The 16,312-nt window shown below is 36.4% G+C and overlaps 1 protein-coding gene across 1 annotated transcript in view; it reads right to left on the bottom strand.

Moving 5' to 3' along the window:
• trh (trachealess) overlaps positions 1-13,604 on the bottom strand; it is a 263,636-nt gene extending 250,032 nt beyond the window's left edge. The window contains exon 1 of the mRNA XM_067156891.2: positions 13,435-13,604. Within this exon, the coding sequence (XP_067012992.1) occupies positions 13,435-13,604 (170 nt within the window). The remainder of the gene's footprint in view (positions 1-13,434) is intronic.
• Positions 13,605-16,312: the final 2,708 nt, after the last annotated feature.

Below are 16,312 nucleotides of genomic sequence, written 5' to 3'. Positions count from 1 at the left end.
ATGCCTTGACAATATTGCACCTTAGATGACAGAACCTTACCGGCCAAAGTTCTAAGCTAAAATATTTCACATAGGAGGTTTTGTCCCGGCAGCAACGATATGCATCTAGTTAACAAACAAACAAACAAACACAAAGGAACAAACTAAAGATTTTACGAGAGTGAAATTTGTTGCGATTAATGTTGCCTTTTATAAGAAGAAAAAATTGATACTAAACTTGACGAAATAATTTACTTCGACCCTAAAATTTAATTGAAATACACAAACTGCATTTTCTACGAACATTAATTTTCGTGTGATTGATGGAGTGGCAAGTAACTAAAATTTTCAGTTTTAAAGAATATTATTTTTAATGCTAAGATACGAAAGTCAAATGAAATTTAATTATTAGACGGCTAAACTAATAGTGTATTTTCTCGCGATGCAAGGAGTTATAAATGAACTACGGTAATCTCAATGGTCATAAAAATGTTACTATATAATATTGTTGAATCCTTCGTATACTTCTATTAATTAATAATAATTGAATAGAACTAAATGAGGCCACAACACTAGTTGCAAATCGAGGATTGTGGCGACGTTTAGTAAATTCTCAGAGGCTTGCAGACTGAACGCTGAAAGGCATAACAGTCTATAATGATAATGTATGTATGTATGTATGTATGTATGTATGTATGTATGTATGTAATAATTTAATGTTATTTGTTCTACGGTCCACTAACGACTTTCACGATTTTCGGAGACGCCAAGGTGCCGGAATTTACTCCCTCAGGAGTTCATTTACTTGCTAGTAAATTTACCGACACGAGGATGACGTATTTGAGCACCTTCAGATACCACCGGACTGAGCCAGGATCGAACCTGCCAAGTTGGGGTCAGAAGGCCAGCGCCTTAATCGCTTGAGCCACTCAGTCCGGCACTTCTAAATTATATTATATTACTTTCCTATTTTTAGGAACGAGAAAAATAAACTGAAAGAGAAATCTAACTCCAACGTTTCTTAACTTTTATGTTTTTCAATATATTTTTCGATACAAAGAGTGTTGAAATATTTGTTAAGGTCAATGAGAATATTTTAAAATCTGTGAAGGTTTCAGTTTCCCCTAGTTCTTAATGAAATGCACTTAATTTTAGCCTCAACTTTGACGTGTACAATTACATTAACAATTCATCTTTTTAAAATAAATTAGGCATGAAAATTTAACACTTTTCTGAGAGAAAATTAGACATTAATTTATGAGAATACCATCTACTGTCTTACCGGTATTTCATTAAAATACATGAAGTAGTAGTTCATTTGTACGTGGAAAAATTCACGTTAAAATAAAATGCATTCGTTTTAGAACCAAAGAAAATGAAATATTCGTAGCTTTTAGATCATTCTTATACAGGATTCAATGTTACACTAAGGTTTTCAATGTCTGTGAATACTTATATATATATTTGATTTCTTCTTCTAGTGAATGTTCTGAAATTGGACGCAGAGGTACGCTGCAATTTAATAGTATCTAATAGTCAAATACTTTCATATATTTACAAATAAGGCGCATCGATAAATATTGTTTTTGACATTGTGTGTGTTTCAACCAAGTAGCCTAATAGCTTGATCAGATGGAATAGGCCTATTCTAACGCATAGGATTTCATAAATAAATATTTGTAAAATATAATATAGTGTAATAAATTCAGAACTGATGAAACTAGACTAAAATGCTCAAAACTGAAATAGCTCATATTAGCGAGTATCTAATTATGACATGAAAAATTAGCAAATCCGGGAAGAAGGCTGTATTAATTGCAATTGTTTACTGTTCAGCTGCATAATAATTCTGAATTGATTTTAACATTGCTGTGTCCAGTATTTCGGTTAAAGCGGTTCAGTAACGAATCTCTATAATTTTCAAGAAACTAGGAAATCATATTTGTGTTATTTAAAACTCAACTCAAAATAACCGTATGTCAAAAGGGTTGCCTATTTACCCGGAATATAATTTTATCTACCATTATGGGCGTGTTTGATCATCCATACCTTTGAAGTAACTACAAAGGAATGGAAACGGACCTTTACCAGACAAAGTAGGAGTCAAGATCTGACATTCATAATAAACTATTACGCGCGTTTCAAACAATATAGACATACAAATACTGTGATGTACAATAATTTAATTAATAATGCCTGAAAAATGTGAACATATTTATTTAATTCTATTACTTACTTTGAAGGAATTTTCAATATAAATTCGGAACATTATCAACAAATTTGAGCTCGATAGCTGCAGTCACTTAAGTGCGGCCAGTATCTAGTATTCGGGAGATAGTAGGTTCGAATCCCACTGTCGGCAGCCCTGAAGATGGTTTTCCGTGGTTTTCCATTTTCACACCAGGCAAATGCTGGGGCTGTATCTTAATTAAGGCCACGGCCGCTTCCTTCCCACTCCTAGCCCTTTCCTGTCCCATCGTCGCCATAAGACATATCTGTGTCGGTGCGACGAAAAGCCAATAGCAAAAAACAAATTTGAGAATATGTTCATAAAATGTAGAAGCACAGATAGAGGATTTTGGAACAAAAGCTCAAAAGAAAAGTAAGCCGAAAACTGAAATAAAAGTAATATTGTTAACAGTTGTAGACTGAAGGTTGCTGCTGAAGAAATGATTCTATGGACCGCTTAACGAGCGAAATAGCAACGGTTTTAATGGTTGCACAGGGACTGCCCACTCTTTTACATTGGTAAACGAAGAACTTCGATGATTTGTTACACTATCACTAATCATCAACCCTATCACTTCAGTATGATCGAGCAGGCTCCATGTCAGATATTAAATGTTGGAGATTTTCTCCTCCGTCCATGTTAAACTGTGAAATCTATTTTCTGTATATGTGACACACGTGGATCTAGAACTCTTTAACTTAGTACGGATATTTTTGGCATATTTTATGGTTGAACTGAACTAGAAAGGTGATTCTTATGGTTTGAATAAGATTTATAATTTATTTTTACTTTAATCCATTTGTGAAGGGAAGAAGTAGGACCCTATGTAAGTCCGTATAATTTGAACATAGAGGAAGAATTTACTACTATATTGGTTCAGTGTACATTGAAATCGTTTTAATATTATACGCCTGAGCCTCCGTGGCTCAGACAGCAGCGCGTCACCTTCTCACCGCTGGATACCCTGGTTCAAATCCCGGTCACGCCATGTAAGATTTGTGCTGGACAAAGTGGAGGCGGGGCAGTTTTTTCTTTTTTTCATATTTCATTCCAGCAACACTCTCCATTCTCATTTCATAGCATCTATCAGTCATTAATAAAAATCACTTTGGAAGTGGCGCCCCATCGTACCAATAGCCTATATATGATTCATTCATTTCATTCCTGACCCGGTCAATGACTGGAAAAAAGGTTGTAGGTTTTTTCATTATACGCCTACAGAAAAAAGTGGAATGTGAAAAGCTGAAATCGCCGGGATGAGCGGCTCAGACGGTTAAGGCGTTGACCTTCTAACCCCAACTTGTCAGGTTCGATTATGGCTCAGTTCGGTAGTATTTTAAGGTGCTCAAATACGTCAGCCTCGTGTTGGTAGATTTACTAGCACGTAAAAGGGACTCCTGCGGGACGAAATTCCGGGACCTCGGCGTCTCAGAAAACCGTAAAAGTAGTTAGTGGGACGTAAAGCCAATAACATTATTATTATTATTATTATTATTATTATTATTATTATTATTATTATCAGAAGCTGCAATAAAGGCAATTCGGAATGAGCACTCATAGGGTGACGCACTTTATTCTTAATAAATTACTGTACCCTAGGCAGTGATATTCGTTTTGATGATATTAACAACCTAAAGAACGTAATTAGCTGTATATATTCGGGGAACGAAAAAAAAATTACCATTTGATTGACGAAATGGGGATGTTTTAATAGAACTAACTCGTAAGTAAAAAATAGAATAATTTAAAATATAACTTGTTACGCTTCAGAAGTGTGTTATCTATGATAACTATCTTAACAATTAAACATTAACTTCATCATGACATCATACATCATTTTGTAACTTATGTCAAGAATCTAAACATGCTCCAGGTTTCCTGTTTTAAGGATTCCGACTCGTCTTAAATGAATATATTCTTAAATAACCCAGTGTTGAATTTGGAATAAAAGATCATAGAGTGTATTTTTGTTTTGGTTGAGTTAATAAGAACGGTATTACTATGGAATATCTGGTGTATGTGCCCTGAGATGTTCTACAGATTAATAATAATAATAATAATAATAATAATAATAATAATAATAATAATGTTCTTTGTTTTACGTCCCACTAACGGCTTTTACGGTCTTCGGAGACGCCGAGGTGCCGGAATTTAGTCCCGCAGGAGTTCTTTTACGTGTCAGTAAATCTATCGACACGAGGCTGTCGTATCTGAGCACCTTCAAATACCACCGGACTGAGCCAGGATCGAACCTGCCAAGTTGGGGTTAGAAGGCCAGCGCCTTAACCGTCTGAGCCGCTCAGCCCGGCAATTATTGACAGTGGACAATACCTTCCAAAATTTGAAAACACATTTGAATACCATAGAATTTTTACTAAAACTTAAATGCCTGCCTATAAAATCAGATAATGTTTTCTTGGAATACTTTCGTCTCGCGGGCTTGAACTAAGTTGAACCAGGACTTAGGAATTTCTAAATATTATATAGCCATTCCAAAATATCACCTCTTTTTGAAAAGTAATGTATTTTGCGCTGTAGGTTGTTTGCAGGTAGGCCTATTGCCATCAAGATTTTTATCAAGTGAGGAATTTGATGAGCTTCTCTCTGGAAAGATGTAAATATGCTGTAGGCCTTCCGGTTTTCGGTTGTGATTTTATTTATTGCAAAGCTTAGTTGAAAAAGGACTACTTTCTCTAATCATTCTCGCATTAACCATGAAATCACAGGGAGCTGTCGGAGTCAGCTTCTTCTGAATTTCTGCTGAACACAGGTAGCATAAAAATCTGATTTCTGTAGGATTGGATTTGGCCTCGTATGTCAACAATGCACAACTACAACAACAACGTTATAAGTTCGTTTGGGTGAAACGAGTGCGTCAATGAGTCAAGTTCCAAATAATTACCGTGACCAGGAAGTTTAATTGTCTCAGGGAGATAACGCAACAGTAATGCGAGAGGAAGAAAATAATCAATTAAAACGCAATTAGTTTAATAACAAGACGCACACATGTCAGCTGATAGCTACAACACCACACCAAAATTGAATGATTGTCATGATTTCCTAGCAAGGTCTCCAGATGTATATTTTAATTACTTTTATACACATAAATTGCTGAAAAATATTGGTATAAGATTTGTGAAAATATAATTTCTATTTTTTATCGTGATCTTAAACTTCTGGCCGGTGCTGTATATCCACGATCAACAAACACTTTCACTTCTAATTTACTGATAACTTCTGACATCGTTTGAATATTGTCTCCCAAGAGTCTTGTAGTTTAGATGAGGTTGAATCTGGTAGGCATAATGGAAGTGGTGTTTACTTCCGCCATGAGCTCTATAGTTGAATCTTTAGATACAGTTCAGCTAACAAACTAATTTTGTGTCCTGGTAAAGACAGATAAATCAACTGCCAGCGGTGAAAATAAATTCTAACCCCTTCAAACTAACTTTTGAATACCAACAGCTGGATTATATGACAACACAAAACAGGGTATTTGACTACAAACTTTGCAAATACATAAGTTTTCACTGGATATTCCAAAATAAATACTGACAAATCTTTCATAAATTGTTTAGAAAAATATTTTCTAGTAACTAAAGACACGAATACTCAGGCTAAATTTTAGAACAGACTGTATTTCTCTCATATATCCATATAGTGTCGTATTCCCAGCAACTTTTGCGGCCAGTAGAAATTATATAAATATTCCGACTAGCTCTCATCTATCCGAGTTATAACTCGAAAAACCTAGTGAAAATGGTAAAATCGACATTGTACAATAATTTTGCAATACATAAACTCGCAAATGTAACTCTTCATTTACAGTTTTTATCATTCGAGCACCATGGCTGTTTAAATACACATGCATGATTTCTCGCGTTTGGAGAATGCGTGCGTGTGTATTCGTTGAAACATGAATTTTCATTTGGTGAATGTTCAAAATATATCAAAACTATCCGAATTCTACTCAATGCCGAAGGTGGATAATATATGCACCATCAGGTGATTGAGTTTGTACATATTCTCTTCTTAATAGATCCTATTATCGTCAGGAAATACAACTAATTTGGAAGATTTGGGCTGTCAAATTTTACATTTTAAAAATAATTGCTAAATAAATTCTGAAATATGTAAAATAAAGAACGTAAACTACTTGCGTAGAAGATACTGCCCTCTTAACAGAAGTACCAATTAAATGGGCGAAATGTGGACGTATTTGTCTCAGAGAGTATATTTTTTGAAGTAATGCAACATAAAATTGAACTACGTTATTAATTCAAAGTTAAGTTTCGTCAGTTAATTCTAGCATTATTATTATTATTATTATTATTATTATTATTATTATTATTATTCATTTAGTGTAGACTAATTTAATAGAAGGGACTATCTATTCGAGTCGATAGAGGCATGTTCGGTTCACCAAGAACGATGTGAGTTGGATTCCCCGCCAGGAAGTCGGCGAATTTAGCAACGAGACTTCAACATCTGGAGAGGCGTATTGTCCTGAGGTTCACTCAGCCTGCAGATGTAATGAGTATCAGGTTAATTCTGGATTGTACGCAGTTACAATTGCACAATTTATAAATCAGTTTTTATACCACGAACGACTTTAAAATTAATGGAACTCAGCTGAAATTGATCTCCACTTCCGTAACTTATAGACAAATAAAATAATTTTACGATTTGTATTTTATTGCAGGGGGTATAGAGTTTAATATAAGGTGTAATCTATATATGACCACGACAAATTATTACGATATGCGAGTATTGTTGGGCGAAATTCGATCACCAATTATTTTTGTTTTTTGTCAGGGGTTTCAGGTCAAAGTTACAAAACATTTTGGAGAACGTAATATACTGTAAATAGTGCGTTTAATATAGAATGTTGAGTGGTCTCTAGGACGGGCTCCTAAAATTACTCCGCATCGTTGTAATACAGTATTAAGTCGTGAAGAAACTAGTTTTTACTCTATTAGAGTTCGTCATGATGCGATAGCTGTAAGTAGTAGGTTGAAGATTTCATACCTGGACGTCCTTGCTCCTAGGAATATATCGTAGCTTGAGAAACAACTGCGTATAGGTAAGGGAATACACCCAAAACCGGGGGTGCAGTATCGCGTAACTGACGTGGACAAATGGGTACAGAAACCATGATTTTCCCTTACTTCTCTTAGCTCATCCTTTTCATTATAACTATGTAATAAGTATACTTCAGCCTGCATAACAGGTATGCTATGAGCTTTGCAGGTACTTTAGGCGTACAGCCCATCAGAACCCTTAGAATGTATGTTATTCTCCCTAGACTTCCTAATAACCAAATTATTTTGCATTCTAACAATCTATTATTCCCCAAAAATCCTAGGTCTAATTACAACAGACCAATTGATAGAATTTCTTCTCCCTCTGGTGTAAAATTTGAATTTTGTCCTTACGTTGCATTAGTTCTTGCGTGACAATAGAGATTGTGTCCAAGGGCATATAATTCATAACTGTAAGATTAAGACTATAAGTGGGAGGGTCCATTCTTGTTCTAATAATATTGGTCATTTTGCATACTCTTTATATTAAAGGATTTCATATTAATTAACGGTTAGAGCCAGGATGTTTAGGCTTTTACACGTTAGAAAGCAAACTTACTTAAGCGAATAACAAGAGGTATAGTGTAGTCCGAACAACAATTCTTTGAGATTTGCATAAACATTAGGGGTTCAGGCCTATCAGAACGCCTAGAAGTTATGCTACTCTCCCTAAACCATGGAAGACCGGGAAGGCATTCTTACATATCACAGACTAAACATTGGGGATCTCTACTGACTAATGAAGAATAACTGAAACAAAATTATTTTCTCACGCAATGGGAATAAATAGAGAAAGAGCACCATACGATATTACTAAGGTGGTGGTTGATGTCGTGGTGGTACCATTCTGTTGTAAACAAGAGAATCAGAAGGGCCAGTTTTCACATCAACAGAAATGCCCGAACATAAATAGACTGCCAAATATTTCATACTCCGTTGTAGTAGCCTATACAATACCGCTTCATAGGAACGTTTTGTGGTTTGCCTACATAGCCGGAAGTCAGACTATGTCATTCAATCATGCTGGATTCTAATCCAGTACAGGGCAAGTGTACTGCCTGGATCGCGTCACGTAAATGTACGCTTGCATTCGTGAGATGATTGGATTAGAATCCCACTGTCAGTTTCAGTTGTTTTCTATTTCATTCCGAGCAAAGATTAGGGCTTCACCTTAATTATATCCACCTTTGCTATCGTCCGAACCCTGGCCATTTCCCATCCTTGCATCACTAGAAACTTTTGGTGAGTTTTTGCAAAATTAAACCACTAGCAAATAAAAAAATAACATTAAGAATTCTGGTGAAATCTAAACGGAATCATTTCATTTTGATAAGCAAGTTTTTTTGGGTGATGAAAACGCTAAAAGTTTGATCTTTTTACGTCCTTTGAGAGTTTTGTCTTCACCATGGTTAGATATAAATTCTACCATTTTCTGTGTAAAAATGTCTTTATTACTCTTTAAACAAAATAGGAAGTAGGGGACTTGCTGGTTGAGGTTCCCTAATTCCAGTAGGCCTATGAGTAATTCAGGTTCGAACTTTAGAGAGTTCTAGTTGAATTTTCCACTGCAAATTGCAAATGAAAGCATGAAAGGGATATTCCCTGATCCATTCACAGCAAATAAATACGAGATTTTGGCGACAGTAAAAAAATAATCAGAAAATTCTTGTAGATCTCTGAAATGACTCGACTTTTTAATATAATTTTGTCGACTGATTTCACAGAAACTTCCTCCGAACACCCTAAATATTCTACCTTAAACATCTTATTTCGGAAAATATGCATGAATATCATGACTTTCATAAAATGTAATTTTTCCAATAAATTTGTCTGGGAATTAATACGAATTATTTTTAATTTACTAAGTTTATGATTGCTCGTGAATTTGAAAATGTTCGCTTGAAATACTAGCTTCAAATATTAGAGAAATAAAAACAATTTCGCTCGATATTTTACTGAAATTTGCTAGAATATTGGATAAAAAGCAATATCTGACCCAAACTCGAGCTAGTTTTGATACTTTTTAGCAATTATACAAAATAGATCAAACCATTATATTTATAATAAGAATGATTAATTTATTGCATGCAACTTTCAAACAATAAGGGATTAATGATTACAAAAAATTAATTTCTTGCTTCTTTTGTACAAACATTTCAAATTTTGAAATGTGAATATAACATGCAATGTGGCGACGCTATTTTTTAAAACGAAATTTCATGCGTTTTAATATCACGTGCTGGTAAACATTCCGTTAACATTTCACCAATTTTTGTGGAGAACATCTTCAAGGGACGGAAACAACGTATCAAAAAGTAATTATTGCACAACATTTAGTAGCCTTTGTGCTTCTGCGTACATACAGTAGTCTATAAATTGATTTAATAGTTAATTCAACTCTCATATGGTTTGAATGACATGAGATTTATCAGTTAACCTTTACAATAATTTGTATATTTTTATTCCTTTCACAAGATTGTTATTCGGTTGGCTTGGGAACACCCTTGGACTGCCTAGCATTTGGCATGAATGTAATAGGCCTATTTTTTTGGAAAATTGTTTCGTTTACGTTGATTCACAGTATGAATTTTCTACGTCAGTTTTACTACGATATTTCTCTACATTCTACTAAAATCACAAAGGTATGAATATCACGAGGAGCGCTGATCTTCAGGCAGTAATACGGCAGAATGCACATTTAGCCCACTGACCGGTACTGCTTTGTGATTTTGCATAAACATTAGGGGTAAGTCGTATTAGAAACTGTAGAAATTATGTTACTCTTTCTACATTGCGGAAGAACCGGCTAAACAATATTTCCTAACAGCCAAATAAGCTTGTATTCTAAACTATTACTGCCTACATGTAAATAGGTATAAGACAGGCTGCATTTTATTCAGCCGAAAGGACATCAGTTCGCATTCTCGAGCCAGGCTTTGGCTTCTTAAGTGGTATTTTAATGTCCAAAACAGTGCAGAAGCAGATGAGACCTAAGTCAGTAATTTTTTCTATGAGATTCACTTTCTTTACTGGCTAGGCACAAAAGATGTACAGGGTGAAGCCGAACTCCACCGACAAACTTTCTGGGTTGTTAAGGGATACCTTCTGAATATATTGGTATCAGAGCCCCGTGGTCTCCAGTGCCTCTTTACAGAGTAATAGCATTTCGTTTGGTTTGTTCCCCCTAGTTAGCTTTGTACCTGTATTGCACTGAAAATAATAAATGCTAGTTATTGACAAACGCCGGGGTCATAGGTAATAAATGTCATATCATTACATATTGAAGAGCAATATAATGTGGAAGAGCTAAAACTTCTCCTGCACCTATTCAGTACTAATTTGTTGTAACCTAAAAAAGTTACATATATTTGAAACTAGTTTCGGTCTTGCTAGAGACCATCATCAGTCAAACTAGACGTAAATTATATTAGATACAATTTATAAAATATCAGTGTGTTGTTGACATTCGGCGCAATACAAGTAAAGAGTAGAATGATAAACACTCATTACGTTCACACTTGTTGTTAGTGTAAGTTCTGAACGTTATCTTCCAATTTGAAAAATGCACCTCCCAAAAGACCAAGTCAAACACTTCAAATATTATTACTTGGAGAATATTCCTGAACTAAGTTCGTATGGCTTTTAGTGCCGGGATATCCCAGGCCGGGTTCGGCTCGCCAGGTACAGGTCTGTTTATTTGACTCCCGTAGGCGACCTGCGCGTCGTGATGAGGATGAAATGATGATGAAGACAACACATAGCCTACACCCAGCCCCCGTGCCATTGGGATTAACCAATTAAGGTTAAAATCCCCGACCCGGTCGGGAATCGAACCCGGGACCCTCAGAACCGAAGGCCAGTACGCTGACCGTTCAGCCAACGAGTTCAGGTGAAACAAGTGTGAACAGAATTATTTTGATTTTGACTGATGATGATCTCTAGCAAGAAGTATACTAGCTTCAAACATATGTAGCCTTTTTAGGTTACAAGAAATGAATAATGAATTGGTGGAAACATTTAGCCCTTGTTTTACATTATAAACGCCGGGGTGTCCAAATTTTGTCCCGCAGGAGTTCTTTAACGTGCCGGAAGCCAACGATGCCGTGATCATGGAAGTTGACATTTTGAACAATACCTGTAAGGGAACAGTTCTGCATTCGTTACGGACTGTCCTGTACAGGACACTGATAGAACAGATTGAATACGCTGTGACAAAAGTGTAGCCTACGTGTTTCGTCTGAGGGTTATTGCATTACGCTGTGTTTTGTGTTGTACGTTTAATAATAATAATAATAATAATAATAATAATAATAATAATAATAATAATAATAATAATAATAATAATAATAATAATAGACTAATAATAATAATAATACTTGATTTACGTCCCACTAACTACTTTTACGGTTTTAGGAGACGCCGAGGTGCCGGAATTTTGTCCCGCAGTATTTCTTTTACGTGCCAGTAAATCTACCGACACGAGGCTGACATATTTGAGCACCTTCAAATACCACCGGACTGAGCCAGGATTGAACTGCCAAGTTGGGGTCAGAAGGCCAGCGCCTCAACCGTCTGAGCCACTCAGACAGGCTGTCGCACATTTAGCTTCTTGCATATCGCAGGCTTTTTCATTCATCTGAAGGTATTTTGATGGAAACAAGCATATTTTCAGTAACAAAGTAAATAAATCGTAATAACATTATTACTCTGTACAGCGCCACCGCGGACCACGGGTCCCTGATACCAATATACTCAGAAGGTATTCCTCCGAAAATTTGTCGGTGGAGAATGGCTTCACCCTGTAAAGGTTAGAGTATTGTTTCTCTTTCGATCAGAAAATGCTTCCTCCAGAAAAGAAAGCGAAAGTCTGTCAATATAATAACTTACCAATGTGTCATACAGTGAGCTAGAAATTTTCAGTTAGGCTATACTAATGATCTTTCAAATTCTTATTTTGGATGCTGTTAATTTTTTGAGATTAAGTGGGGACCAACACCTTTAACCGATCAAAAATTCAATATTCCTATTTATTTCATTTAAAACTGAACTTGTTCCTTTTTAACAGTGAAAAAGTTTTGTTAATATATCCAATACTTTCGGAGTTATGACCAAAAAACTAAGCTGCTCGTTTTCCGTAACTTTTTTCAGAACCTTTTCCCTGATAACTCTGAAAGGTTTTAAGATACTAAGATGAAATTTTGCAGGCATTTATATTTCACGGAGAAGAAGATGATACCACTATTATTTAGTTAGCTTCATTGGTTAAGTTAAAAAAAATATTTTCAAGTGAAAATTCATTTTAAAAATTGACCACTTGAAAATAAATTCATGAAAAAATATATTTATACCTGATGGACTTCACTGATTCTAGAACAGGTTGCAGCTATAGCATTACTAGTCATAATAAAAAGAATCATAGAAAAATATTGATGTGTTTGGAAGTTATCAGGGAAACTGCAAAATAGTGGCCATGATACACCTCCATTTTGAATAATTAATTATATATAATGGCAAAGTCATATATGATTTATAAATATATAGGCATATTATTAAAGAATAATGTGTTTTTTCATACTAAGTTACTTTTAGTATACATTTCCAATGTTGCGGAAGAAAAAGTGCAATACACCCGATTTTTCTATGTTCAAAGGTGAAGGTCCACACTTAACAAACAAATGGTCAATTAAAATTGAAATTTCAAAATAATTCAATTTAAATTGCTGTAAACTTATGGAATTCTGTAATCAAGACATTATTTAGGGACAAAATAAAAATAAAAATAAAAATAATTATGATTCAGTCAGTCGCTAATAATTTTAAAAATATATTAATAAATAGATCCTGGATTGTTATGCAGTAATAGTTCAGAATGCAAACTTATTTGGTTATTAGTAGGTATAGTCTAGGCCGCTCTTCCGTAATGTGGTGGGAGTAACATAAATTATAGGGGTTCCAATGGGCTGAATCCCTAATGATTATGCAAAGCTCATAACATTACCATTTTGCAGGGTAGACTATACTTGTAACTCGCTTCAGTAAGTTTACATTCTAACCAATTACTGCATAAAAATCCGGGCTCTATAATAATCAAGCATGTTAGTTGTGTGTCAGAATCTTAAGTAAATAGAGAGAATGTGAACATGCCCTGGTTCAAGTAGGGACGACTGATTCTGTTTGTACGGGACACACAGATCCGCTGGTACGAACCAGGAGTGTGTGAAGGCCGGGTTGATGTTGAGGGCCCCTCCCGGCGACTGGCGCTGGAACGACGACGTGACGGCGTAGTCCATCGCGACGGCCTGGTACGGCAACATGGCGGACGGAAGAATTTTTTTTTTCGAAAAAAAAAATTCAGTCCATGAATTCCAACAAACACCAAGTCACACACGGATTTTTTACTGTTTACCGCGATCACGTTTTGCCCTTTACAGTTCACAAAGAGAAATCGAAATTTTCACACTAAAATTTTATCTTCCAGTCCACTGTTTCCTGTTTATTTTTCTCCTTAACTTCAAACGCAAATGGGAAATTCGTCAACTATAGAATAAACTTCACGTTTAGAATAGTGGAGCACAAACTTAAATTTTTGCTCAGTATTTATTTCCTTTCTGAAAATTTACTAAATTGGCAACAAAATTTTGATTTCAATCCGAAATTGTCAAATTTTTCGAGTCTAATTTGTCATGTCACATTTTGTCAACAAACGTTCTCTACTCATTGCACTAAATTCAAAGTTCAAAATGTTTAACAATTTTCGCAACACTGGTTTTTTTTTTTAAACCATCCACACAAAATTGTTTCATTTACATCTTTGATGTTTTTCGCACGAGAGTTAAGGTTATGTTTTCCACACCGGAAACAAAACAAACGTAACGGATTAAAATCACTTATTTTCTTGAAGAGTAAACAGCGATGATAAAGTATTCACTATTACTTTGTCATTATTGCACCAAGGTATCACAAGGGAAATTAATCCCAGTAAAATCACAAAACTGAAGCACAGAAGTTTTAGAACACCGACACTTAGTTGATATGGTTCACAGTGATTTGTTCGCAAGTTCAACAAATATACTGTATTTCTGCAAAGTAGAACAGTGACACCAGAAGGCATCGCGAATATTTTGTCACTAAGAATGGATCATCCAGTGTTGTGTTTGACTTCATGGTGTTCTTGGTGAGGGAGAATAGTCTTCAGAGGTCGAACCTTTAAGAACTAGTGGCAAAATAATCACCGCACAGAATAACAAAAACAGCCGAGAAGAAAGAGATAGGACGAACGATCCCTCGAGTGTGCTGTCAGGGTTTGAAGGGAGGGGGTAGAGCACTTGTTCGGTTATTTCCGTACCTGTTCGGCTGGAGGCGGTCGAGGAGTGGGCAGGCTGGTAGGTTGTTCGGGACCGCCTTCGTCTTCTGGTTGGTTGGGGATGGAGGTCTAGCACGTGGTTTAAAATGGATACGCCCCTCTCACTTCACCCAAACTCCATTCTCCCAGTTACGTCTACGGCCAACCTTCAACAGCCATGCAAACCATCACTCATGCCAAACAGGGAACATCAGACACACATGATAGCTTGTGGATCCTATCCTCGCCAGTGGATGGGCCCGTGACAAGTTTATAGCAAGTGTAATGGCCTTTCAAATGCTACGTATTCTTTTAATAGACGTCGGAGTTTTCAAATTCTGTCTCGCAGGAGAAAGTACCAATTAAAACAACCATTAAATGGCACCGGCCTCGGCTGGATTTGAACCTGCCATCTTACGAATGGAAGGACATCGACCTAATGACTGAATTTCTTGATAGTGACTCTACCGAGCTCGATAGCTGCAGTCGCTTAAGTGCGGCCAGTATCCAGCAATCGGAAATAGTGGGTTCGAGCCCCACTGTCGGCAGCCCTGAAGATGGTTTTCCGTGGTTTCCCATTTTCACACCAGGCAAATACTGGGGCTGTACCTTAATTAGGCCACGGCCGCTTCCTTCCAATTCCTAGGCCTTTCCTATCACATCGTCGCCGTAAGACACATCTGTGACGGTGCGACGTAAAGAAAATAGCAAAAAAAAAGTGACTGCATTTTGTTTGGAAAGGTGAAATAGCCCCTCGAACTCATGCAGGCTGAAATCTTGAAAAAAATGTTGCCAGTTGTTGTTTGGGTCATAGACTGGCTTGATGCAGCACTCCATGTCACCCTATCCTGCCGCTTTTACCGTCTACACTTTCCACAAAATAAACTGAACAAACGTGGTTGTCTTAAGATGAGTCCTTTCATTCTGTCTTTTCTTCTGATTTCCCCTTCCCCCCCCGGCTCCATGGCTATAACCTATGGTTAGCGTGCTGGAGTTTGGTCACATGGGTCCCGAGTTCGATTCCCGGCAGGATCGGGAATTTTAACCAACATTGGTTAATTTCGCTGGCACGGGGTCTGGGTGTATGTGTCGTCTTCATCATCATTTCATCCTCATCACGACCCGCAGGTCGCCTACGAGCGTGAGACCTGCACTTGGCCAGCCTAACATGTCCTCGGGCACTCCCGGCACTAAAAGCCATAGCCTACGCCATTTCCTTTCATTTCTGATCCCCAACTCGGCAGGTTCAATCGTAACTCAGTCCCGGGGTATTTGAAGGTGCCCAAATACGTCAGCCTCGTGTCAGTAGATTTTCTGGCACGTAAAGGATCTCCTGCGGGACTAAATTCTGGCGTCTCCGAAAACGGTCAAAATAGTTAGAGGGACGTAAAAACAATAACGTTATTATTATTATTATTATTATTATTATTATTATTATTATTATTATTATTATTATTATTATTATTATTATTCTGATCTACTTTCCCCAAATTGTTCTCTCACCATTTAGATTCAGTATCTCTTCATTCGTGATTTGATCGACCCATCTCATCTTCAGAATTCTTCAGTAAAACATTTTTTTCTTACAATTTGGTTTACGCTCCAACAACACAGATACATCTTATGGTGACCATCAGACAGTAAAGGACTATGAGTCGGAAAGGAACGACCGTGGCTTTA

The sequence above is a fragment of the Anabrus simplex genome, chromosome 13 (assembly GCF_040414725.1).
Source record: "Anabrus simplex isolate iqAnaSimp1 chromosome 13, ASM4041472v1, whole genome shotgun sequence".
NCBI lineage: Eukaryota > Metazoa > Arthropoda > Insecta > Orthoptera > Tettigoniidae > Anabrus > Anabrus simplex.
Note: the sequence above shows the minus strand (reverse complement) of the source record. Positions and strands in the feature narration are given on the sequence as shown.